Raw genomic sequence first — 25,139 nt, forward strand, 5'->3', positions numbered from 1 at the left:
GAGGGAAGGAAGAAAATGTAAAAAAAAAAAAAAAAAAAAAAAAAAAAAAAAAACCAGAAGGAGAATGTGACAATGGGAGAAAGAGAGACACGGCCAGGGAAAGCAGACGAACAGAGGCTCGGTAAGAAACAGACAGAGCTTGGAACAGCGGCTTGGAACACACTTGACAATGATCTATACCAGCCCATCGTACAGCGAGAGAGCGCTCACGATCGTCTCATCCCGTTTACTGCCTTCCTTGAACTCCTCCATATCCAGACTGCCGTTCTCGTCTTTGTCCATCATGCGGAAGATCTTGCGGACGCGTTTTTCGGGGGTGTCTTCGTCTTCGGGGAGTTTGACCATTGAGCCGACCTACAGTTTCAGAAAAATAAATTAGCAAGATGGATTGAAGAAAGTTGGTAGGAGGAACCGAGCAAGCCCCTCCCTGCCGAGAGAACGAAAAGGAAAGAGGAATGGATACGCACCATCTTATAGATCGCCTCCACAATCGCCAGCATCTCCTCGTACGTGATCTTGCCATCTCCATCGATATCGTACAGCTGGAACGCCCAGTCCAGCTTATCCTCCATCTTGCCGCGGGAGGTCACCGAGAGCGCGCAGATGAACTCCTTGAAGTCGATCATGCCGCTGTTGTCCGAGTCGAACACGCGGAAGACGTAGTTGGCGAACGAGGAGGGGTCGCCGAAGGGGAAGAACTGGCGGTAGATCTTTTGGAACTCCTCCTTGGTGAGGGTGCCGGAGGGGCAATCTTTGAGGAAGCCTGTTTTTCAGTAGTGGGATTGTTAGTTGGGTATTCTATTGTGTCTTGCTGCGCTTGGCCTTTGGCGTTCTCCGCCCTTCTTTTCTTCTCTTTCTTTTATGGAGTATATACTGGCAATTACAAACATTACTCACCTTTATACCACTGCTGCAATTCCTTCTTATCGAAATGCGTCGCCTTCTGGAGTTCATCCAGCTGAGCTGGGGAGAGTTTAGATTGTCTGCAACTCGCAAGTTAGTTTCCCAGGCACAAGCACAAGCACTAACACCACCACCCCTGCTGCGTTGTCGCGAGCGTCGTTATCGTCCTCGTCCTCGTCAACCAAGGATTGACGCACGCCCGGCCGGGGGTTGCATGAGCAGATGCAGAGGGGTTAGATCAACCGAAGTTCCTCTCGCAGCTCACGTCACATATCTCGCTGAGATACTTGGCAAACTGCGCAGAAAAATTCGTGCTGATTCATCGCCGCATCCGCGGCGGCATGCGGCATTGCTCCGTCTTCTCACTCCACCCCCCGACCCTTGGGAAAACAGCGCGGGCGGGCGGGCCATAGGAGCGCATCACTTACGACTTGCCCATTGTCAATTATGCGGACCACCACGAAGTCTATTCCAATTTCTGAGAGGGTGTGTCAGGGATGCGTGCGCAGAGGGGTTGGCGCAGAGGAACGGCGAGGATAGACACGGAGGTTCGGAGAGCGCGGGGTAGTTGCAGTGGGTGGTGGGACCGATAAGAGTGAGTAGTGTGTGTGTGTGTGTGGAAGGGACCGAGGCTGTGGGCGGTGGTGTAGTAGTAGTAGTGGTGTATGATGGTGTAGTGTAGTGTAGTGTAATGTATGAGAGTGTAGTGTATGTATGTGGTGTATTGAGTGAGTGAGTGGGAGAAACCAGAAGTCAAACAATCAAAGAGAAAGAATACGACTTAATTAGAAATGTGGCGACGAGTAGGACGACGACGCCCGAGGATCGAATCGGTGATGCTTCATCGTCAGCCCCCGAGCCGCCGGTCCAGAACCTCTGCGGCCTTGGCGATTGTCGCCTTCTTCTTCCGACTCTTTTGTCATCGCCATCCACTCTCCACCGTAAAACAACTATCCACTGCAGCCCTTCATATTATTGTACAAATGATAGGTTACTTCGAGTCCCCCCGACATCGCTCTTCTCAGAATGCCAATCCCCCGTTTCGTATGTACAGCCATCCCTCCCAAAAACATCACAACAAACACCTGCACACGTATGACAGAAACAGAAAACAAGAAAAGAGACTGCCGCTTTACTTCGGGATATCAGAGACAAAGAACCATGACAACTACCTCATAAAATAAACAAAAGCAACCCCGCCGTCAAGCCTACGAGGTATGGAAAGGGTTATCCGGCGGAGTTCATACCATTGTCCCAGGGCCTGCGAAAGTCTAACGGTGACGGAGGGGGGGATAATAATAGCAATCATACCCCGGATGAGGCAATGGAGGAGAAGTGGTTTTTCCGTTGGCCAGGCCCAGCAAAAGACGCCTCGGTGGCTCCACAGGGAGCGGGCCGAGTTGACGACGCGGTCAACTAGTGTGCGAGTAACTGCAAAATTTCTAGTCGACCTTGATCGAGCCGTAAATGCGCTGCACAAACGCCCAGCTGGCGAAAAACCCAATCGAGCCTATCAACCAAGGGTCAGCTCAGCACTGGCTCAGAGGGAGACGAGAACCAACATACCTGTCAGAATAAAAACCACGAAGCCGATCAAGGCGGAGTAGCCGATGTACAGAACAGCACCCGTGAGGCCACCAAAACTGACTCGCGTAATCCAGAACAGCAGAGCGTTCAGAAACACGTACACACCAGTCATTCCCGCTCCGGCAAACGCCCTCCAGTGCCACCGGTAGTTCTCCGCACAGAGCAGGAAATACACCAACAGAACGGTCGTGGCAGCCGAGGTGATTACCATCAGGCCATAGCAGAGGAACAGAAATCCAAACATGTAATAGATCTTGTTGGTCCAGAGCGAAGTCATGATGAAATAGAGCTCCACAAAGATCGCTCCAAAGGGCAAAATGCCGGTCAACAAGAGCGACGGAATTGGGCGGAGCGTCCCAGTCATGGGCGGCACTTGGCGCGGGATTTGGTTGGTCTTGGTTGGACCCTCGATGGCCTAGAAAATCATCAGCCAGACTCGCAATCGGCAAGATCGGGAAATGGCCTACCTGTTGTTTGAATCCCAGCCAGCTACCCGCCACGCTGAGTGGCACACTGATGACGAACCAGATTAGGACCAGGGCAAGCATGGTCGTGAAGGGCACAGCTCCACTAGAGCCCTTCGCCCACACGAAGAGGTTGAGCAGGAAGAAGGTGCCGAAGATGAGGGCCGGAACCAGCACGGGGGTCATGATAATATTGCGCTTCCAAGCATCTCCGCCCAAAGACTTGTAAACACGGGCTGAGACGTAGCCTCCGATGAAGCCGAAGAGAGTGTATATAATCAGGATGGCCGTCGCGAGGAAACCACGGTTGGCAGGGGAAAGGAGACCGAAAAGGGCAAACACTAGACACCAGGGTTAGTACTACTATGACATTTCGACCGATATCGCTGCAACGTACCAACGGTGACCCCGGTCATCATGAAAAGCTGAGCTCCATTGCCCACGAGCACACTCAGCAACAGGGGTGCCTTCGGGCATCGAAATACATCGCCGTGAACCAACTTCCAGCCCGAATCCTCCTGGATACCGTCTTCCACTGCTGCCGAGGTGCTGTCGAAGTCGTCCAGGTTGATCATGTCGAGTCTGTTGTACCGAGCGATATCCTTCTTCAGCGCCCGAATCAGAATCATGCTCACCATACCCACCAAGAACACGACGAAGACGGCCGAGTTGATTAGAGAGAACCAGTGGATCTTGGGATCGTAGACGTGTAGATACTTATCCCAGCGGGTTGCCCACGGGGTAGACGACTCGCGCCAGTAGACACTGTAGGTCCAAGCCACGGTCGTCTCGCCCTCCTCGTTCAGCACAACGCCGGTGCCGTCCGTTTCACACTGCGCAGTGCCATCTTCCAGGACCTGAGCATTGCGCCGAGACTCGGGTTGCACAAGCACACCCACGACCCGGTACTTGCCCTGGGCGCCGTATCCGACACGGTGGAAGTCGATCAAGATTTCGAAGTGATTGTTCAGGACCGGGACCCCGTCATCATTGATGGAGCCGAGCGCGAATCCTGGGCTGTAGAATTTGTCCTGGTTCACGGTTTCGATGTTGATTTGGGCTCCGGGAAGGCCGTCAACCAGCCAGTTGATGTTGTATCCCTGCTCGATCCTCCGGTTGACAAATTTCGCGCTGCGGGCGTCAAACGTGACCGCGCCACAGACGGCCTTGCAGGTTTCATTCTTGCCCATATGCAGCTCGAGCGGCGAAGTCTGGATGCGGTCTCCGAAAAGAATGGAGCCCAAAGATTCCCGCACATCCTTCGGTCCTCCCTCGGGAGCGCAGAATTTGAAGGCCGGATGATAGTAGTCGTAGGAGAATACCGAATGCAGCTGCTCGTCCTGCTGCGCGAGACCCGGAGTGAGGTGGTTCACATACAGCGGCACTGACTGACCCTCATCGTACGAGGTCGGTGCTACACCGGGCAAGTAGAAAGCGGCGGACAACGAAGGTGCAGAGACGAGAAGCGCGGTAAGAGGTAAGGCTCGATTGCTGAACCACATGGTGGGCGATTCTGAAAGGTAATGGGCAGGATTAGCTCGTGCCGGTGGCTTCGGAAAGGCCAAGAGATAGATGCTCGGGACCGGGGCCTAGCCACTGCCGATAGTAGCTTTGGGAGTCGAACTTACAAATCTACAGCTTCCACACCACAGGTGATCCTGACAGTCGCGCGAGTTGGCCGCTCGGAGAACAGTAGCAGGTACCAACTCGAAGGGTGGTTCTGCGGACGCCTTATATATAGGGAGAGAAGGAGAGAGAGAGAATTGGACCAAGCCGAGCTGTTCCCAGAACGGCGGGAGCCTCGTCACTTGCATCCGTTGTTGAGGCCAGCTCGCCGGTCTTGGCGCACGTGACTGAAACTGAACGCATGCACAATGTAGATTAGTTATGCTCATGCATGACTAAGCTGCAGTGACAATCGGCACGTGTCGATAAGCCATCTCTAAAAATTTCCCTTCGAAATCTTTCCGCGGCCGACCAAACCACAAGACCAAACCACACACATCAAATCACAATGGCGGTGGCAGTCTCGCAAACCGCGCCTTCGGGCTTACAGAATGTCTCTGCTCTGCTGGAGACCCTGACCACCTGTCTAAATAACACCGGCTCGTCTCTTCCCAAGGCCGAGCGGGAATCTCCCTCGGATGTGTCGATCGAACCGCCGCAAGACGGCATCTCGCTTCTCGACACCAAGTCCGACCTACTCCTGTCCTACCTCCAGAACCTCGTTTTCCTGATCATCTTTCAACTGCGTGGCCTCAAAAAGGATGAAGAGGATGATGTCGATGAGTCGCTTCCGGAGGATATCATCAAGAAGCTCGTCGAGCTACGCGTCTACCTGGACCGCGGTGTCCGCCCACTGGAGGGAAGATTGAAGTACCAGGTGGACAAGGTCATCAAGGCTGCAGAGGATGCAGAGAGAACCGAGCATAGCGCCGCCACTACGCGCAAGAGCAAGAAAATCAAGGGCTCCGACGACGAGGAGTCCGGATCGGAGGGGAGCAGTGAAAGCGAGGGTGACAGCGAGGAAGATGACGAGGGGGAGGGCGATGGAGAAGATATCGATGAGATGGCCTACCGGCCCAACGTCTCCGCCTTCTCGAAGAGAGGGGAACCACAGACCGCGAAGGTCGACAAGTCCAGCAAGCAACCCGCCAGCGATGGTATCTACAGACCGCCCCGGATCATGCCTACCGCCTTACCCACGACCGAACGGAGAGAGCGCCGCGAGCGACCCGCCCAGCGCTCGAATGTCATTGACGAGTTCGTCAGCGCCGAGATGTCGTCCGCTCCGATGGCGGAGCCTAGCATTGGTAGCACGATTGTGCAGGGTGGCCGGCACACGAAATCGAAGAAGGAGCGTGAGAGAGAGGCCGAGCGGACCGCATACGAAGAGACCAACTTTGTGCGCTTGATGAAGGAGAGCAAAAAGGACCGTGCCAAGCGGCTCCGCGCCGAGGGCCCACAAAACCAATACGGTGGTGAGGATTGGCGGGATCTCACGGCGGGAGCCGATCGGATCACGAAACTTACGCGGAGGGCTAAGGGCAGTGGAGGGGCGTTGGATAGGAGTCGGAAGCGCAAGACTACCGAGGACGGGCAGCGTGATGATGGGGTGGGAGTGGGTCAGATCTTTGAGAAGCGGCGCAAGAAGGTTGATAGCTGGAAGCGGTGATTGTACAGTACCATTTTTTTTTTTTTGTTCTATTGTTTGAATATTCTAGACAACACTCGATACCATGAAAAGTTCTGATTTTTGCGTTTATTATAATGTAACCGAGTGGGAGTGAACGACAATCCGAGATCCGGGAATTTCACATGCACGCCAGCGGTGACATCATCCGTCATCACTGCAAGTCACCACCTCTGCCTATGGAAGTACATTTAAATCCTCTCATAACCCGCATCCTCCCAGACAAGGCACTTTACTAGGATAGTAGATACCTACTGACTGACACCCTTAATCATTCACCATCAACTCAATCAGCACCGCCAACATGGAAGACCCAAGTAAGTCATAAATCACTAACATCACCACCGCCAACTAATTCACCCCAACAGCCTCCGAGATCACCACCATAATTCACCACCTCACGCAGGGTAGCCCGCAAGACCAAGAGCGCACCATTCAGAAGTTCTTCACCCCGTCTGCCTCTTTTGTGCACCCCTTCTGCCGCGTGTGGAGCTCTCCGGGCAGCCGGTGGTTCATTGAGAAGATTTATCAGTGGTACAAGATCATGTCTCCGAGGATTGAGATGGAGGTGCAATCTGTTGGTGAGTTTAGCCCTCCTCCTTCCTCCCCTATAGCCCTGGCCTTAGCCTATAGCCCTATAGCCTAGAGCTTCAGAAACAGCTCTAGAGACAGCTCCCCTCCCCTGTATTCCAACCAATCCAAACTAACAATGAAAAAACCCCCCAAGCATACGACAAACCCAGCCAAAAACTCTACCTAACCATGTCCCAAATCTTCTCCATCTGGCTGGTCCCCTTCCACGTGGCCCCCGTCACGCTGACCACCGTCCTGTCCCTAACCACCGACCCGGAAGACGGACGGACCCCGCTCCAAGGGTCCGGAAAACGCTACTACATCAAAAAGCAAGAGGACTTTTATCAACCCTCCGAGTTCATCAAGTTTGTGCTGCCCTGGGGCATTGGGCAGTTGCTTGTGCTGGCGGCGCAGACGTGGGCGACGCTGTTCTGTATCGTCGGATGCGCGGTGTTTTGGCCGCTGGTGTGGTTGGAGGAGAAGGGGGTGGTGCCCGGGCGGGTGCTGCGGAAGGGGAATCTCGGGGGGGATGTGGTGGGGTGGGAGAAGAGGCGGTTTTTGGGGGTGAATGGGTGCGATGAGGATCAGGATCAAGAACAACGGGGTAAGAATGGTGGGGAGGGGAAGAAGGTCGAGTAAATCAACTGGGTTGCGTTGCTTTTGATTGTAGGATGGATGACTGACGGAAGTGTATCGTAACTAGTTATATCAGACGTGATTTTGTGCGACTATTACTTCAAGTTGAATGGGGCAAGCACAATGAAAACTTATGTTCTTGATGATGATAAGTAGGTACTAGTACACAGGTTAAAGCTATAGTTATAGTACAAATGTATGCAAATGAATGTCAAGAAGTAGACTGGTCTGAATCCCCCACACTGACCATCATCATCCTCTAGTTATACAGTCGTAGGCAACGAGCTACTGGTAGCGAATAGACTACCACTCAGGCATTGTCGCCAACCAGCTTTCCACAAATTCAATGCGCGAATCATCCTCAGAGAGCGGCCCCGATCCCCAAGAGTTTCCGAGCCACATAGTCTGCTTCTTCTCCTTAGTGCTCTGCGGGAACTCAGGCAGTCCATCGCCGTTGGGGTTGCCGGTCCGGATGAAGTTGGCCCAGTAGTTGGACATGCGCTCCTCCACAATGTAATCATAGGGGTACCAGGTCACGTTGGAGTAGTCCGAGTACGGAATGTTGTTGAAGGTGTACCAAAGCTCCGAGCCGTGGTACGCGCCCGACTCCCTGTTCTCAGCCGGAGAGCGGGTGAAGTAGTAGGTGTAGACAGGGCTCTTGGCGCCGCCGGCGGCCCAGTCGACGGACCACTGCCACGTACCGACGCGGCTCAGGTCGCGGTAGAACTCGTTGGAGTTGTTGTTGGCCTGCGAGACGGTCTGGCCCGGGTAGAGCTTGAAGAACTGGCTGGAATTGTTCTCGAACATCTCGGTGTAGAGTTCCTTGTAAGTGGCGACCGTCAAACCGGGGTCCGTGCTGGCGCCCGACTCATCCTTGTTGTTACCGGTGAGAATGGGCACGTCAAGGTGCGCATCAAGGGCCAGAGACTCGCCGTAGCCGTACGGGAGGACGTAGCCGTCGATGTTGGGCCGCCACAAGGGAGGATCCATGAAGAAGCTGGACAGGTTCTGGAACTGGGTGTTGTCGAAGGTGGTGTCGCTCAGGGAGTCGTATCCAATCAAGGTCTCGGTGGAGAGCTTGCGCGCCTCAGCAAGGCTGGAAATGTTCAGTTCCTTCAGGAACTCGACACCCTGGGCTTCAGCAGCAGCCTTGGTACGGTAGCTGGTGGCAGCACTGCCGGTCATCGGGTCGTGGGGACCACGCGCACCACTTTCGGCGATGACACCCGCTACCAGGCCCTTGTTCAAGGGGCTCCACATGGAGTCGAGGGCGCTGGCAGAGCCGGCAGATTGCCCGCCCACGGTGATCTGGCTGGCATTGCCGCCGAAGTTGGCGATGTTCTCATGAACCCAGCGCAGCGCAGCCTGCTGATCAAGGATACCGTAGTTACCGGAGCTGTTGTGGCCGGACTCAGCCGACAGTTCGGGGTGAGCCAAATATCCAAAGGGACCCAGACGGTAGTTGATGGTCACGACAATAATATCCTTGATGGCAAGACCGGTGCCATCGTAGGTCAGCACGTCTCCCGATCCTCCCTCGAACCGACCACCGTAGATCCAGAAGTAGACGGGGAGATTCTTGGAGGTGATGTCCGAGGTATCGTTGTAGTTGGGAGTCCAGATGTTCAGGTACAGACAGTCCTCACTCATAGTCGTCTTGCCACTGCTGAAGATACCCGCAGTACTGTAAGTCTGGGCACATTGAGGGCCAAACTCAGTCGCATTGAGAACACCATCCCACGATTGGGGCGATTGAGGAGCCTTCCAGCGGTTGTCCCCAGTGGGAGGAGCAGCAAAAGGAATGCCTTTGTAAACCACAGCCGCATCACCGCCACGGAAAGGGGAGTACTCTCCCTGCAGTTGACCCAAAGTGGTGTTGATCACTGGAAGCTGCGAGGTGGAGGATCGTGCCAGAGGACTGGCGAACGCTGCGAGTGGCGCAACGGCTGTCAGGCCAGCCAAAGTGGAGAAAACATGCATGATGGAGGAAGTTGCTAGCTCACTTTGAGCTATGCGCTGAGTGAATGGGTAGAGAAAGGCAAAGTTGGATGACACACAAAAGCAAGCAGGATGCAACCCTCCTTATATAGCTTGATTTCACACAAACTACTTGTCCTACGGGGGGTTCTAGCCCAATATTGAGAGTCACCTATAGGTGCCACAGGCGTCGTCATCGTTTCATGCGGGCTGCTCTTCGAACAATGCGAATGCGTCTTCTACTGGCTATACGTATTGTAGATGGCGTAAGCATTTTCAGCAACAGTTGAATTAAACTGGGTCGAGCCTCCGGGAGGATCCGCACAACCCGGCAGCCAGGATCTGACCTTATTCTACGCGTGTATTTACGCAGGATTCTTGCAGCAACTTACTGGCCAGTAACCACCTTCTGCTCTTTTCTTCATGTCTGCAGAAGCAGGAACCCGCTTTTAGTTTATTTCGGCTCTCGAGGTGCAGATCCCCGACTCGGCTGTTGCGATATCGCCGAAACCTCGGGGCTTGACCCGAGTATTGACGTCATAGACTCCAGGATTCGTGCTTCTCTCAGCGCACGTGTCTCGGAGATAGAGATTCGACGGCAGTAATCGCCGTATTCGTCATGGTTGGGGCTCGGAATTTCGCATTACCGACTCGGAAAGTGAGTAGATGTTTGAAAGTCCTTATTGACCGACGATCATACTACTCTTTCACTTTAAAAATTCCAGATTGTGTTTCAGAGTGGTCTAGCTGGTATCATGAGGGAATAACAATGCGATGCTTATATACAAGGGGTCGACCCGGTCGACTCGGTGACTGAATCCGTGCCAAAAACGCGTCATTGAACTCCGACAGGTCGTGCGCCCGAGAGATTAACCACCCTTCCTCCACCGGCCGAAGGGATTGCCGCCGCGACAGGAGGCTGGACCCATCCAGGGACGTTATCATCTTCACTTTCTCGAGAGTATATCGTCTGCCACACGTTAGGAAAGCCGGTCGGCAGGGCGCCGCGAAGGCGCGCGCCTGGAATGGCTAGACGGGGGTTTTTGTGGGTCAAATAGCCCCGCATGAGGCCTTGAGTCAGGAGAGACGCAAGAATCGATTCAATCTCACGCATCATCAATGTTGGCTTCCCGTCCTCGGGTTCAAGATCGGGGCGGCTGGCGTAGGGGTCAAGCTCAAACTGTTTGTAGTCTGCCGAGGGCTGCCCGTCAACCATGTTTCCTGCTGAGTTGGCTTGCCATTGCCCTTGGGCATCAAAATACCCATCAGGTGCCAGATAATCAGCATATTTGGCTATTAGGCTGGGTCCCGGAAGGGCTTCCTGTGCATCCAGTTCATTGACACCTTCAAAATCCCAATCTAGCTGTTTGTATACTATCTGGGAGCCAACGCGATTATTCCCTGCCTGTGCATCAAGCTCGGGACGGGGCGCGAAAAATCCGTAAGCCTGCTGAGCTGATGCCGTATGCTGAGATTGTATCCACTGAATAGCAATCTCAAGCTTGCTGAGGTACAAGAACGGAGGCGGTCCGCGGCTCTGTCCCTGAGAGTCACCGTGAAAGCCACCGTGAATAAAGACTTTACGCGCAAGGGACCTCCACACAAGGATTTCACATCGAGTGCGCAGGGGAAGAAGAATTCCTTTGCGCGCGAACCACTCTGTTTGAGTGGAACCTACTGCAAGGTGCTCCCGAAAAGCGATGTAGTCGCCGCGAGCGATCAGTCGGCATATTGGTATAAATTTGTCCCCTAGGCCCTCAGCTTCCGGACGCTGCAGCAGTTGTAGGGTGGGGAAACGGCCCAAGATGATATTGCATGGGATGAGGTACGTGAGAATGGCACGTTTCTGGCTCAATGCTTGGCGGTGACATTGGTCGTATGAGGCCTGTAAGGCAATCTGCGCTGGATAAAATAGATTATTGGCGAATAGGTAGCGTCCAAGATAGTAAAGGTATGTCACTCTTTGAGAGGCCGGGAAGTATTTTAGTGGCGGGGATTGCGCGCTGATACTCGCGAACATTTGCTCCGCATTTCGAAGTTTGCCACACTGTTCTATGGTTAGAGCAATTGAGGATTGTTCCCATGGTTTGCTCATACCTGAAACAGTAACTTCAAGCAAAGATTGGCCATAAGATAAATACCAATCCGCTTTCCTTCCGGCTTTCCGTGAATCCCTGGCGTACCGCTTCGATCCGTGAGACATTTGATGAATGCCTCTCGAACTACGTTTGCAGACTTTTCCACCAGCGTCACTTTCTCCGCAGTCTCATCCTGGTTCGATCGGCCGTCTAGTCGGAGTAAGTGTGCGATCAATTCGGGACGGCGGTCGAGACCCATGGCCAGCTTCGCAAGAACTTTGGAGAGGTATAGCACGGTTGGCAGGACAATGACACCCATTTGACTGTCACCTAACGCGAGAACACACTGGCTGTAAACAACAGGGTTAGCGTCGGCAATGACCCTAGAGGAGTTTGAACTGCATACTTGACGAGTGTTTTGAGAAGGTCGTAGGTCTCGAGCAAGTTATCGACATTCACATCCCGCAGAAAGGTGAAGTAAAGCTTCATGAAGGTTGAGAACGCAGTCCAGGAGCTACCCTTGAACTTTGGTACTAAACCTTCACATCGCCGCAATAGATCTCCTTCCCGTGGGCCAGAGGGATAGTGTTGCCGTAATTCGTTAGTCATTTGCCGATAGATGTCGGGGAGCGGAGGCTCAATTTGCAGAAAGTCCTGCAGTTTGACTCCATCGCGGGATTTGACGATATCTGCAACGCTCGCAAAGAATTGATCGAGAGTCGGTGTCGCCATCTTGCCCGTTGGTGGTGGAGGTCAGACGTCCGAGATCAGAATATAGAATGGCGCGAGACTGTGAGACTTATACGAATTCTGTCGCAGAGGCAGTTCAACGAATGTCCCACATGATGCGACCACTAAGAGAATGGATGAGACCCTGGTTCTGGGCCCGGAGATTAGAGAAACGAAGCTCAAGATGATGGATGAATTGGAGCAACACCGGCGGCGGGAAAGTCTAGCCGGCAGAATCGAGGGATAAGCTCTCACCGCCGCAGCTGCAGACTAGCCTCGATCGGGCAATCCGTACTGAAGCAAGCTTGGCAGCCATGCTCTGCGAGATCTTCCCTCGGTCTTATCACCACCATTTCATTACGCTACAATCTCGGAGACCATTGTGATATGTCCCATGGTATACTGCATTCTCTTTACGAACCTGACTTGATAGTTCCCGCGACGAAGCGATAGGATTTGTGGACGAAGACCGCCAATGAATTAATGCTCATCTACTACTAGTTCGAGACCGAGACCTCGGCTACTATATATAGCACCACCAAGATCAGCATGTCAGCATGTACGCCACAGACAGTCACCACACCCTTGCAGTCGGAGTCTTTGTTCAAGCAGACATCTGTCTCGGAGCTTTCTTGCGAATGATCGTTTGAGAGTCCTTACTCCATAAGGAGTATCCCACAACTTGAAAGCTCAGATGGACACAAATTGTTCGGACCCTTCGGATCGAGGTTACACAACCACATGGGATGCCATATGAGAGATGGGGTAATTAGAAACATAAGATTGTCACACAGAATCAGATTTCATTATCTGAGATCGATCCAAGTGCTTTCAGGGTCTCTTGTTCCGATGTCCGCCAACCCGGTTCGAGATAGACTACAGTCCCACAGGCCGGAGGAAGCCGGAATCGCACACGCAAACATGAACAATGGGGCAGATCGAATTGCAAGGCCAGCTTTCCTGGTAGACCTGCGGGAATTATGCAATGATAACCTGGTGGGTGCATAGCATTCTTCTGGAGAAAGACTCAGCAGCCAGTGAGCAGAGGGTGCCCGCATTCACATGCTTCACACGAGGGCCGATCCACAACTAACTACGTCATGCTTTGAACATGGCTGTTTCAAAGCCCCCATCATCATTCATCATCCATCATCATCATCATCCTCGCTGTCGGCCATTGAAAAAGTGTCTGTCTCCCCAGTCGTTTGCTTGGATCCAGATTGATTTCATTTTGGAATATATCCGATCGAAATCTGATATTTGCTCCAAGTGGCACTGCCTGTGCCAATATCTTTCCCTTCTCACTGCCCACAAAACCAAATTTCTACCATGGCAGACAAAAGCCACTCAGGGCTTTCCATATCAGCCTTTCTCAAGCACCCATTCTTACAGACATGGACTGTCTTCTACATGCTACTTCAGCACTTGATTACTTGGGTCTTCGCTCCTAACCCTCCCAAGCCGTCGTCTGTTGCAGATGGCGTCCCGAAGAAGAGGATCGCGGTGATTGGCGCTGGTCTTACCGGAGTTTCAGCGGCAGCGCACTGTGTCGGTCATGGATTCGATGTGGAGATCTTTGAAGCGAGATCAAAGGACAAAGGTCTTGGAGGCATTTGGAGTGTAAGAGTCACGTCTTTCCCGTGCAATGGAACGTGCTAATCTAGCTGACAGCGGGTCAACTCGACATCCTCTTTGCAAATCCACAGCATCATGTACCGGTTTCACCCTTCCGTTAAATACGATGCCGCCTACCCAACTCAGGCGGAGATCAAAGAACAAATCACAAGCCTATGGAAGCGCTACGACCTTCAGAAGCACACTACCTTCAACACGCCTGTCAACTCGGTCAAGCAGACCAAGAACGGCAGATGGATCATTAACAACGACGAATCCAAGTATGGGCGCTTTGACGGTATCATTGCTTCTGTCGGAGTGTGCGGTGATCCGAAGATGCCCCCTCTTCCCGACCAGGACAAGTTTAAGGGCCAAGTCTACCACTCATCCGAGCTCGACGGCAAGTCAGTCGAAGGCAAGAAGGTCCTCATCATTGGCGGGGGAGCCAGTGCCATCGAAGCGCTGGAGTTCGCCGTCAAGAACCATGCCGCCGAAATAGATGTGCTCTCCCGCTCCGACAAGTGGATTATCCCTCGCAATGTGTTCGTCCAGTCCCTGCTGGCAATGAACATCCTCGGCCAGGAGACCTCCCTTTCCTGGATTCCCGAATCGCTGCTCCGCAAGTTCTTCTACCGTGACCTCTCCGACATCGCTCCCTCTGGCGGTCTGTTCACTGGAACCCCGATGGCCAACTCGGAACTCTTCGAGCAGATCCGCCAGGGCAAGGCCCGCTGGCTGCGCGGCGACATCGTCTCCGCCGAGGCCGACGGCATCCGGTTCAACTTCCGCAGCCGCGGGGTCCCTAAGGGCGGTCCGGGCCACGAAGCTCTGGTACCGGGAGATGTTGTCATTATGGCCACCGGCTTCAAGCGTCCTTCGCTGTCGTTTTTGCCTGACGATGCCTTTGAGGAGCCGTACTCGCCGCCCAGTTGGTACCTGCAGACCTTCCCGCCCAAGTATCCCAGCATTTGCGCCAACAACAGCACCTACGTCAACGCCATCGGCACCGTGGGCAACATGCACATTGGCATCTACACTCGGTTCCTGCTCATGTTCCTGACGGACCCGCTGTCGCGGCCGAGCGAGGGACGCATGAAGACCTGGATTGACTTCACGCGGCTGATGAAGAAGCTGTCTCCTGTTGGTGCATTTGATTTCTTCACTTATACCGAGTTGCTGTATTGGTTTGTGTTCTGTATTTTGGTCAACCCCTTCCGGTGGAAGTGGGCGCCTTTTGTCCTGTTTGGCATTGGATGGACGCTCCCCTTGGAGGTGGTGAAGCAGGAGAATGCGTTTAGAAAGGAGCTTAAACGACAACATCAACATTAGTTGGTGGATGATGCCCCTCGATGAACTTGAACATACAGCTCGCTAGCTAGCTGCTAGCCAGCTGATATTCCGACATACCGAATATGCTATGATTAATGATCCGTTATGTACAATCGAATTGTTTGAAATGCTCAAACATGTCCAACCCGTACTCTTTTGTAATGTAGCACACACACGACCTCTCTCCCTTTTTCTTACCCTTCTCTGGACAATACATCAACTTCAACCCTTCAAATAATACTCCCCTCCCCACCAAGCCCTCCACACCCCATACAAACCCCTAACAGGCCACACCCGCCCTACCATCCCCCTCGCCCACCTCGCCCACCCCTCCTCGGTGCTCCCCTCCAACCGCACTCGCACCTTTTCAAACAAATCCGGCAAATATCCGGCATGATACTTCTCGCGGAGACCCTGATAAGATCTCCAGTCATATATCTTCCAGAACTCGTCCTCCGTGTAATAGGTATGAGCGTACAACCACTTCTTGCCCCCCAGGGCTTGCACTTTGTGCTCGAGTCGGCGGTTTTGGTGGATGAAGGCTTCCCCGCGGTAGGGCGAGGGGGCCCAGAGGCCGAAGTTGAGGAGGTATTTTTCATCGTTGTCGTTATCGTTGTCGTTGGGTTGGGATGTGGTGGATGGGGGATTAGTAGTAGTAGCAGCAGCAGCAGCAGCAGCAGGAGGAGAAGGCGGCTTCCCCGAAATCATCAACCCCCCACCATCCGACCTGACCAGCAACGGACACAACCAAATCGGATAATGGCCGAAATGCTCCGGACGGTCCAGCCACTCCACAAACTCTGTGGTGGCCGGGTATGGCACGGCGACGTCCTGGATCAGGTACTGCGCGGCGAGACCGCTCTGGTGCAGGGCGTGGTACATGACCCTGGTATGCATGAAGGAGTCGAGCAGGTAGCGGGTGAGGTGGGTGAAGGGGGTGAGGAAGTAGGAGTAGGCGTAGCGGCCGGTCCAGAAGGCGCCGCGGTCGTAGCGAAAGAGGTAATCCTGTAGCGGGATGTAGTCTTTCGGTGGTGATGACGGGGTTTGTGCAAGACGAGGCGCGCGGTGCTGCGCGTGGAGGTAGAACCACGGGTCGTGGGGGCGGGTGAAGCGCTGCAATGTTGGTGGTGCTGATGATGCAGGCTGCGCGTCGGTCAACTTGCCCGCGCAGATCACGATGTGGTCTTTGGCGAACACGATCCCGTCGAGATACTCCACCGAGGCATCGGCGGTGGCGGCGCGGATGGCCTCCATGGCCTCGGGCATGCTGCGGGTGGAGATGTAGGAGAGCTCGACGTAGGGCAAGGCGGGCCGGCACTGGATCTCCAGCAGCGTGACGACTCCCAGCGTGCCAAAGGCCGAGGCGGCGCCCCAGAAGAGCTCGGCACCCGGGCCGGTGCGTGAGGCAGACCGGATCTCGCCGTTGGGGATCACGATCTCGATCTGGAGCACGGTGGCATCGAAGAAGCCGTGGCGGAAGGAACTGCTCTCGCCGGATGTGCCGGAAAAGCCGCCCCCCGCAGTGATGCCGGGGAATTCCATAACCACCAGCGGCACCAGGCCGTGCTGGAGCGTGGCGGCCACGAGGGCGTCCATCGGCACGTTAGGCTCGACGGTCACAGTTTTTGCGACTTCGTTGACGTGCAGCACATGGTTCAGGTCGGCAGTGCTGATGGTGTTGTGCACGTGGTGTTGCGACTTGCGCGTGGAATTGGTGGAGCCATGGTAAATGCGAAAGGGTTGTTGACGAGCGTGGAATTGCTTGACCTGCGCAGCGACGGCCTCAACTGCCGTCTTGTGAGCTTCCATGGCGAGTGTTTGGAAGTGCGAGGGTTGGACTACAAAATGGAATCAAGAAAGATGCGGAGGGCTGCGGAGATAAGAAGCGCGTCCGATGGTTGCCTGATCCTCCTCGCTACCATCGATGATCTCATCGTCTCTCTATACAACCTCGACAGCGAATACACAATATAAAAGCAGAAAATGGACAAATGAATTGACTCTGTGGTTTCTTCTGTGAGCCCTCTCCCAGAGACAACAACGTCATCACTGGCACAACCTCAGCACGCATTGCGAACAAGCAGAACGGCAAATAACCTCGGGTATCATCCGATGAACGTGGTAGTCTTGCATGCACCCATAGCTGATCTAGAAACCCTTCAGACTCTGCAAACGGAGCAAGTTCTGTACCTGGCTCTGTAACTCAATGCCCGGTGCCTTCGTCGCTAACATGAGCCACCCAAATCTCAAAATGGAAAGGGTGAAACGATGATCCTGGATCAGGCTTTCGTGTGAAAGCCATCCTCCAGTCAAAGCGGGAGATGGGTAGAGCCGCTTGAGTCTTGGGAATCGTATCGTTCCGGCCACCTGATAACAAACCAGGCAGGACACTGAGACACGTTGTAGACCTCTGATGCCACTGTACGGACAAGGTACAACAGGATACCTCTCAGCAGAAGAACGCTGTCCCAGCGTAAAAGTAAATAGCCTACAGAGTATGTCAAATGTCAGGAGTATTTAGGGGCACGCTTAGGAAAGAACAAGTACAGGACAGAACAAGCTGTTAAATCTTAGTAGGCATTGAGAGCAAAGATGGGGAATCAAGCTTCCTGTAATTCGTACGTGGGTACTAATCGAGTCTGTATGCGTTTGTCTGGGTCTGCAGAAGTGCTTGAACGCCTGTCAGCGTCTGTATGCCGTACCATAGTCTTTGAAAGTAAGCCGGCATCTAACATCTCAAACACCATGATTGCGCTCAATATAACATTTGCAAAAGGGTGATAAGCGAACAAATGGCTTCGACAGAAGAAATTGCAAACGAACGAAGTGCGGAATCGGGCCAACTTCAGCTGTCCGACATCGGGTTCCAGATGCCTTTCACTGTAGGCCACTAGAACCATGCGTTTTCTTTTGCTTTCCGGGGGAATCTGACTCGTCTTCAAAGAAGTCAGACATATGGCTGTCGGATTCGCCTTCCTCTGACTGCCCGGTTGCTTGGGTTCGTGGCATAGCCAAGACATTTTCAAGCGCCATGGAAAAACTTGCAGGATACAGATGGAATGAAAGAACAACTGACTGAGATGAACATCTCCTGCGTATCATCCTCGTGTTATCGGTGAGGCTATGATCAACAATTCAAAGATATGGATGGCCAGGTCAGCAATCTCGTTCCAGAGGAGAGCTTCATGAGGGGACTTCGACAGGTGACTGTGGATAAAAGGAAGTGATTCAAATCGTATCAAGATGTGCCCTGATGACGAGTTACTGAAAGGGTGTGGAGAGATGGTAGTTGAGGCTATGGTGTGTAACAGACATGCCATTTCTATTTCGTTTTTTTTTGCCTGATAATCTGCCTTAGTATCGTCCTTACATGGGACTGCTCTTCATTGACGATACTGCACTAAGACTGAAGGGATCTGCATTCAGGCCACTTACAGACTTTTCATGAGGGCCCAGAGTTGATACTAGGATGATAAATCTCCACCGCGGCTTAAAAATTGTGATTTCTCGTAGCCCTCCAAATCTAGAAGACCTGCAGAGATTATAATGAAAACTTTTCTTGTTACCCTTCAAATGTCCGCGGCGATGCGAATTGGCTCGTGAGAGAGTTTCAGTACGGCTCATTAAAACAGGAGTCGTCGTCCTTTCATGAATCAAGAGATCCGCGAGTGCTCCTGGCAGCAAGAAAAGAACGACAGTTTGCGACAAAGCCAGGATAACTGGTCGCAGGTATTGACAGACCACGAGACTTTCCTCGAAAGTCATGACCGTTTCTTATCTCTGCTTTCATGTCTGGAACGTCTCTTATGTTGAGACCTTCTGTCGCGATATCCTCGCGAAGTCCGCTCGGGCTACACTCCCTACTGTTTGTCAGATGATATTTCAAATCGACCCAGTTCATGAATCATTCTCTTTCATGTCTGCGCCGCATGTTCTTAGTCCGATTTGTCTGGTGACAAGCGATTAACCTGGGCAGGAGGGTGATATTATCGTCAGTCGAGAAAACCCGTTTAGGCGAGCCTGGCTCGACTCGCTTCCAAACATTTGTCTAGCTCGTCAGAGGAACAACCGTGCAGTGAATAGAGCTTATGACTAGTGAGGTCTTCCTCTTCCACGACTCTCGATCTGGTATAAGTAGAGGATGTCGCTAGCCATTATGCAGTATTCGTCAAGCGTCTGAGTCCCCTGCTTGAGGGTCGAGATTCGTGTAATAGCTTCTTCATGTCGATCTATGTCTTTCCTGCAGCGTTTCTGGTCCTTCAAATACGCAAAATAGCTATCGTTATGCTCAGTCACAGTCACATATATTTCATGTCGATCCTGGGCCATATGGATCTGCCATTAATCGAAATCAACCTGCAATAAACAATCCAATTGGAAATTGGGATTTTAGAGAGGGACATATTTCTGGTAGTGCCTTTGAGCGGGCTATTGGTTATTCGAAATATATGCGATTATTTGCACTCTCCTACATCTGAATTCAAGGTAGATTCTTATTCCTCAGAACCGGTTGACTTCCATCATAACGCTGGGCTTCCTCGGTGATCGTGCAAGTGTCCATCCGTCTTGGCTTCGAATTTGGCCTCACTGAAGCTGGCGCTGAATGCCCCGTGATGGGGAGTCCATCTCAAGCTGAAATTGATGTTCGCGAAGCGGTCTTTCAAACGCATTTCCAATCCTCTACCAAATATCCAGTCGGCTGATGGCAAATTACTTGCAAAGAACATGGGCGAGGGGCCCTGGCTGCGCCGCGTCGGAGCATAATCACGCATCTCCAGGCCTACAAATGCTGGCAATACACCAGTATGAACAGGTCTCAGGCATATGCTTATTGACCAAGTCAAATCCCTGCTAGACGGACAAGAGTAATGGTTTTGAGGCCATAGCCTTGCTCCAGAGGCGAGTAATGATATAAAGGGTCACTCAGAACGCGACATCACTCCCGGCTCAATCTCTCCTCCAAATATCTTTCTATATGCATCAGGATAAACCAGAATAGGCACCGGATTCGAATTCGTGAAGAAACGTTTCGATTGCAGCATCTCTGCAATCAGGACCCCATTATCTTAGACTAACGAGTGGGCGTTTTGTAATATTGATGACCTTGACCCATTGTTAGGCAGCTGTGGAACCAGATATGATGATGAGCGATGTATGATCTTAGTACCGCAAGCTGGTAGCTGAGTAGAGCAAACTGGAAGATAATACCAGAAATCGAAATCTCGTTGAGCAAGTCAATTAAGTGGCTAGTCGATTGAGTATCACTCATTGACATCACCCGTTGTGCATCTCAGTATGGACCTGGGAGTGGACGAGAATCGCTTGCCATTGCGTCTAAAAAGACCAACACATCCACCGTATGATTAAAATCCTGGATAGCTTCGGAAAGAACCACCGCGAGTGCTGCCTCGCTGCGGCTGGCGAACCAAGCCGCAGGCGGCAGCGCGACGAAGCGGGAGGCACCCCACGCAACGTCGTCAGCCGGCAAGTGGGGCGCTGGCGCATCTCAGACCGCTCTGGGTGTGCCTACGGGAGGTGGGGAAAGTCCATGAGTTGTATACCTGGGTATCCCTTGTAATAGTCGAGTATCAGCAGTATATTCATCTCAAACGCTGCGTGAGGTCCAGGAACCAGAGGCCTAAGTGTCGCGGGGGCATGGCCGCCCCGGACATCAAACATCAGTTCCTTCCAGGAACTGATAAGTGCTTTCTCATTCTTTGCCTCTTCTGCCTGGTATGTAGATCTCTTGAAGGCTTTGCAGGCAGCCATAATAAACTCGGAATTATAGGGGGCGTTCTACGGATAGCACAATTTTCACTTCGCCGCGAGATTTTCCACTGGGATTATCACCATGTGACGAATACTTTATAAGGAAGACTGACTGCGTCTATATGGTTGCGGAACCCAGATACCTGGTGGATCTTCAACCAGAAGAGTGTCTTACTCTTCCATTTCTGTTCCTTCTCGTGGCCCCCGGCCAGGCCCACAGGACCTCGTAGCAATGACGGTTTTGTCGAGTCTGTGAAGGCCCAAGATAAACCTTTTCCCGTAATCCCAAGATCGCCCTTGAGAAGGAGTCCGTAGGCGAGCCAAACTAGAAAGCAATCATCATATTCTATACGCAAACGCTGAACTTTGGTTTGAGAATAGAGCTGGGAAGAAGGACATACCGGAATGCAGTTCGACTTTCTACCGGCGCATTGCCGGCACTTCACCGAGGACGCCGCGTCAAAAACGCAGCCAGGCGCGAAATTCTTCCCCCCAGAGGGGTCATAGTTCTTCACCGAAGTGCGTAAGCACTTCAGGCACCACAGAGAGACGGGAGTAAACGGGTGGTCGGCCAGCGGGCGAAGAGTAGACTGTCTGGCCATTTTGATTCGCCGGTAAAACTTTAGCGATGCATTAGCGTCCAATCGATGCCAAGAATGCGGGATATATACTTACATATTGCAGCAATGGAAACAGAAATGTTCAGATAAGTAAACGGCGCCAGAACGTGCAAGAATTGGAGATGCAGTACAATTGGAATGATAATATTGAAAAAAGATTCAAAGTGACTGCGATGTTGATGTCCTGAGAAGGAAAATATCACGTTTCCAAAGCGGACTAGCGTTGAAACGCGACGGCTATCTCTAACCTATATTTACTTAGGATTGTGTCTGTTATTGCCGTCTCCACAAACCAGGCTAGCCTACTCTGAACAGCATTGTTCCACTGCCACGGAGCTGCTGGGGACAGCCGCACAGAAAGGGGAGCCAATTGTCATAGATAATCGCCGGAACATTGGTGGCCCGCTGACGGTTGAGCCACATATTATTGATGCGATAGTCGTGATGTCAATGATCTAAAATCTCCCTGTATTTAATCTGAAACCTTGCGATTCTTTTCGAAGAGCAAGGATTAGTCTTGAAGAATAGGGACTGCTGTTATTCTATACCTAACTGATCGACTTTATCCTTAACAATTCTAATCCTTGTTTGGATGCGATCTCAATTCGGGAGGCTTATGCTTCCCCGTAACAGACGTTATCGGAATTGTGCTGTTCCTGCCTCTCTTGCTCCGTGTCGCTAAAGACGAACATGGAATCAGAGACTAGTGTTGTCATGTCAGCCAGCAAATAGACTAAGGCGGTATCCAAATAAGTGTCTAGAATCAGACCCGAAGACTGGTGATCTTACACCATGTTAAGGATCGCCCCGTTGGGTTCGACGCCTGGAGCGATGTCAACATAGAAGGAGAGGCACAATACAGCTTGATTGAACCATTGGAAGCCAAGAGCTTGCCTTTGATTGCCTCTGAGGATAGAAGGGACAGGGATGTTGTTTTTAAAGAAAACGCGGGCAAACTGTGCATTACCTGCGAAAAGAGAGTCCATTAGCATCATGCTGTGTATAGCCACTGCAGAGACAACCAACATAGAAGAGATGATCAAGGTGAGAATATCGGTTAAGTTCAGTACGATGGATGAGGATGTTGAGGGGTTGATCGGTTGTAGAAGGTAGGGGACCATGGTGGTTGATGGTTCTGTGAAAGAGACAGGACCTACCACTGAATGACTTATTCACTATCAATTGTTCTCCTGGAAAGAATATGTAAGGGACCCAGGGGTTACGATTGTTCTGGATGAATCGATCCCGTTTCCATTATTGACTCTTTATCCCTTAGAGGGTTTCTCATATAATCTTGTACCCTAGATTGAATGAGAATGTTTAACCCGAGATCACGATGAACCTAGTGAATCGGGACGGGCGAGCTGCGAAAAATTTGGCGAAATCCAATCCCTTCACTTAAACAGTTGTATGTGCTTGTCTCTTATTGAATACTGGCTCATTGGATCGGAAAGCAGCTGGTGTCTGGTGTATGCCAAGAATCAAGCCTTGAGCTAGCATGAATGTAGTATCAATATTATGCAAACCGCCGATAATCGCAAAAAGACACCCGGTGCGGTTATACTGATGGGGATGTGTCTGAGAGGTTATTCATCATTTCTACCTCCTAATCCAACTCAAAGAGGTATTACCCATCATGATTCACCTAACCGATACTCAGGCCACGCATGCTGGGAGATCATCGACGGGTCGTCAATGGCAATACTGCTGAATCATGCCATCTCCATCACATGATTGAGAATGTCCCGCAATGCTAAATCTGGCATCTCGAAAATCGACGACGACGGAGTTAGAAGCATCGCCTACGGCGGAGCATAATATAGGATGTGTCTGATCAGGCAAGATGGCGAATGAAAACAGCCCTAGTAGTCGGTGATAAGAACAGAACAAGTTGAACTGGGATGGACAGGATAGGGAGTAAATCATCCGCTGAGGTTTCTTGTGCATCAAGCCAACCTGGTAATAAAGTCAAAGCAGATTACCCAGACTTGCCAGGCTAACGAATCTGCTACGACCTCCCCCCACCCAATCCAAGCCAGCGCTCCGGCTATGAGACTTCCTCGATAATCGCTAATTGCGATATGGTGATACGCTCGCATTCATCTCCTCCGCTTTATCTATCTCCTGATTCACTTCGCATATCTCTCTATCCGTATACCTTTCCGCTTCGTATGAAGTCCCTGCATAGTGGTTTGATAGCCTCAGTTGCGAGAGGTTGTGGTCTCTCCTTCATCTCTCCTTCTTCATCTCTCCTTCTTCATCTCTCCTTCTTCATCTCTCCTTCTTCATCTCTCCTTCTTCATCTCTCCCTCTACACCTCTTATCTTACCTCTGTCTTCATCCTCATCTATCTCAGTATTGAATCATCACATCCTATTTATCTACTCAAATACTTTATCAATATAGCGTCCACTCCAAGTCTCATATTTCACAAATCTGCTGACGCTAAAAACCCGCCACTGAAAACTTCTGAGCAGAACACGAATGATTTTATAGATGATGTAATCAACTGGAGTCTTACATCCTAGCAAGCCGAAATCCTTTTATAGACGGTTTATACTAATATTTTCTGATTATATAGATGACGAAACACCACAAACAATAGATTATCTGAATAAAGGAACACCAGTAAAGATGACCGAGCACGAATCGAAAAACTCCTCTCCCACCAAGAAGGTACCCAACAAGAAGGTACCCACCAAGAGGGATTAAATGGAACAGCTGCACATCTCAAATAAAAGTGAATGGATAGAGTGGCTCTAATTTGATGTGGTGAAACCTTTCTGGATTGAGTTGTGGGAAGACTGCCTGGAGTATGCAACTCGGAACAAGAGGGGTCTGGGGTTGGCAGCTGTGCAAGAACAGATGATCAGGGGAGAGGCACGAGGCCTGGCGAAGTATAGCCGAAGAATACCAGAGAAAATCGATTGGGACACACGGGACCACCTCGCGAGGTTCATGGTTCAGGTGAAAGCGGCTAATCTTAATCAAAATAACAGACAATTCTACCAGCGAGGGTTGTCAGAAAACAAGATGGATATAATGATATGATCACTCAAGAACATCCTGAGTGGGTTGCATGCACCCTCGCAAATTGGCAAGAAGAGTGGAGGGACCGCAATATTTGGGACGGAACTAGATAGTGAGTCATGGATCCAGGTGTAAAAATGGATACCACCCGCTTTTGGAACTCTCCAGTATACCCCCTTGGGCTACTATGTGATCTCACGCGCAAAAATGTTTAAACTGTGTTGCCTTCTTTATAGATTCCTCTTTCGCCCACTGGGTAGCAAAACGAAACGATGTCACGGTGCATGCAAAGGCATTTTGGGGAGTAACGAAGGCCTCTGCAGTCTCCTCTGCTTTGGTTCAATGGCAACTTTCCTGTCCAAATTGATGGGCACCGTATCTGAGCCAGAAAGATACACTGCATCCTGGCTTGCTCCCCACGAAAAGACAGTTGACGTACCCCATTATGCGCTCACACTTGCGTGAAGTCCGTAAGGGCATGCAACTCGTGATCTCTCCATACCCTCCCTACCCGGGCACCAGCCACATGCATTCTTCAGTGTGCGTCTTTTGCTCCCCGCAGTAGAAAGCGTCAACCTAGCGCCGCCCTGCCGGGGCGGGGGGTGGGGGAGGGGTTCCTCTTGACGTATGCGGTGCT

At 51.8% G+C, this 25,139-nt stretch overlaps 11 protein-coding genes across 11 annotated transcripts; 5 read left to right on the forward strand and 6 right to left on the reverse strand.

Moving 5' to 3' along the window:
• Positions 1-174: 174 nt before the first annotated feature.
• Positions 175-1,119, reverse strand: BP01DRAFT_381420 (EF-hand domain-containing protein; the record flags this gene model as incomplete). The annotated part of the gene is made up of 4 exons (XM_025577305.1): positions 175-354; positions 468-763; positions 898-963; positions 1,101-1,119. The coding sequence occupies 4 exons, from the start codon at positions 1,117-1,119 to the stop codon at positions 175-177; spliced, it is 561 nt and encodes a 186-aa protein (XP_025432979.1).
• A 463-nt stretch (positions 1,120-1,582) lies between these two features.
• BP01DRAFT_242394 (uncharacterized protein) lies at positions 1,583-2,259 on the forward strand. The gene has a single exon (XM_025571279.1). The coding sequence runs from the start codon at positions 1,695-1,697 to the stop codon at positions 2,085-2,087; it is 393 nt and encodes a 130-aa protein (XP_025432980.1). The 5' UTR covers positions 1,583-1,694; the 3' UTR covers positions 2,088-2,259.
• BP01DRAFT_242381 (transmembrane 9 family protein) lies at positions 2,217-4,723 on the reverse strand. Its single transcript, XM_025571278.1, has 5 exons — positions 4,583-4,723; positions 3,352-4,467; positions 2,958-3,295; positions 2,470-2,905; positions 2,217-2,413 (listed from the first exon to the last, which is right to left on the reverse strand). The coding sequence occupies exons 2-5, from the start codon at positions 4,454-4,456 to the stop codon at positions 2,346-2,348; spliced, it is 1,947 nt and encodes a 648-aa protein (XP_025432981.1). The 5' UTR covers positions 4,457-4,467; positions 4,583-4,723; the 3' UTR covers positions 2,217-2,345.
• Positions 4,724-4,937: 214 nt separating this feature from the next.
• On the forward strand, positions 4,938-6,185 carry lcp5 (small subunit rRNA maturation protein LCP5). Its single transcript, XM_025574677.1, has one exon. It carries the CDS (start codon positions 4,969-4,971, stop codon positions 6,127-6,129), a length of 1,161 nt encoding a protein of 386 aa, XP_025432982.1. The 5' UTR covers positions 4,938-4,968; the 3' UTR covers positions 6,130-6,185.
• Positions 6,186-6,451: 266 nt separating this feature from the next.
• On the forward strand, positions 6,452-7,498 carry BP01DRAFT_390653 (uncharacterized protein; the record flags this gene model as incomplete). The annotated part of the gene is made up of 3 exons (XM_025578018.1): positions 6,452-6,464; positions 6,516-6,728; positions 6,875-7,498. 3 exons carry the CDS (start codon positions 6,452-6,454, stop codon positions 7,357-7,359), a joined length of 711 nt encoding a protein of 236 aa, XP_025432983.1. The 3' UTR covers positions 7,360-7,498.
• Positions 7,499-7,602: 104 nt separating this feature from the next.
• On the reverse strand, positions 7,603-9,382 carry BP01DRAFT_316187 (carboxylesterase/lipase family protein). The gene has a single exon (XM_025572578.1). The coding sequence runs from the start codon at positions 9,334-9,336 to the stop codon at positions 7,660-7,662; it is 1,677 nt and encodes a 558-aa protein (XP_025432984.1). The 5' UTR covers positions 9,337-9,382; the 3' UTR covers positions 7,603-7,659.
• Positions 9,383-10,168: 786 nt separating this feature from the next.
• Positions 10,169-12,324, reverse strand: BP01DRAFT_337617 (uncharacterized protein; the record flags this gene model as incomplete). The annotated part of the gene is made up of 3 exons (XM_025573288.1): positions 11,818-12,324; positions 11,431-11,761; positions 10,169-11,380 (listed from the first exon to the last, which is right to left on the reverse strand). The coding sequence occupies exons 1-3, from the start codon at positions 12,141-12,143 to the stop codon at positions 10,169-10,171; spliced, it is 1,869 nt and encodes a 622-aa protein (XP_025432985.1). The 5' UTR covers positions 12,144-12,324.
• A 1,145-nt stretch (positions 12,325-13,469) lies between these two features.
• Positions 13,470-15,083, forward strand: BP01DRAFT_364557 (flavin-containing monooxygenase; the record flags this gene model as incomplete). Its single annotated transcript, XM_025576329.1, has 2 exons — positions 13,470-13,760; positions 13,812-15,083. The coding sequence occupies 2 exons, from the start codon at positions 13,470-13,472 to the stop codon at positions 15,081-15,083; spliced, it is 1,563 nt and encodes a 520-aa protein (XP_025432986.1).
• A 222-nt stretch (positions 15,084-15,305) lies between these two features.
• On the reverse strand, positions 15,306-16,915 carry BP01DRAFT_337622 (FAD-binding oxidoreductase; the record flags this gene model as incomplete). Its single annotated transcript, XM_025573289.1, has 1 exon — positions 15,306-16,915. Exon 1 carries the CDS (start codon positions 16,890-16,892, stop codon positions 15,306-15,308), a length of 1,587 nt encoding a protein of 528 aa, XP_025432987.1. The 5' UTR covers positions 16,893-16,915.
• A 3,843-nt stretch (positions 16,916-20,758) lies between these two features.
• Positions 20,759-21,797, reverse strand: BP01DRAFT_242603 (uncharacterized protein). The gene is made up of 2 exons (XM_025571280.1): positions 21,528-21,797; positions 20,759-21,472 (listed from the first exon to the last, which is right to left on the reverse strand). The coding sequence occupies exon 2, from the start codon at positions 21,452-21,454 to the stop codon at positions 20,930-20,932; it is 525 nt and encodes a 174-aa protein (XP_025432988.1). The 5' UTR covers positions 21,455-21,472; positions 21,528-21,797; the 3' UTR covers positions 20,759-20,929.
• A 1,583-nt stretch (positions 21,798-23,380) lies between these two features.
• Positions 23,381-24,447, forward strand: BP01DRAFT_242611 (uncharacterized protein). The gene is made up of 2 exons (XM_025571281.1): positions 23,381-23,986; positions 24,054-24,447. Exons 1-2 carry the CDS (start codon positions 23,554-23,556, stop codon positions 24,182-24,184), a joined length of 564 nt encoding a protein of 187 aa, XP_025432989.1. The 5' UTR covers positions 23,381-23,553; the 3' UTR covers positions 24,185-24,447.
• Positions 24,448-25,139: the final 692 nt, after the last annotated feature.

This window comes from Aspergillus saccharolyticus (genome assembly GCF_003184585.1).
Source record: "Aspergillus saccharolyticus JOP 1030-1 unplaced genomic scaffold BP01scaffold_9, whole genome shotgun sequence".
In the NCBI taxonomy this organism is placed as follows: Eukaryota; Fungi; Ascomycota; class Eurotiomycetes; order Eurotiales; family Aspergillaceae; genus Aspergillus; species Aspergillus saccharolyticus.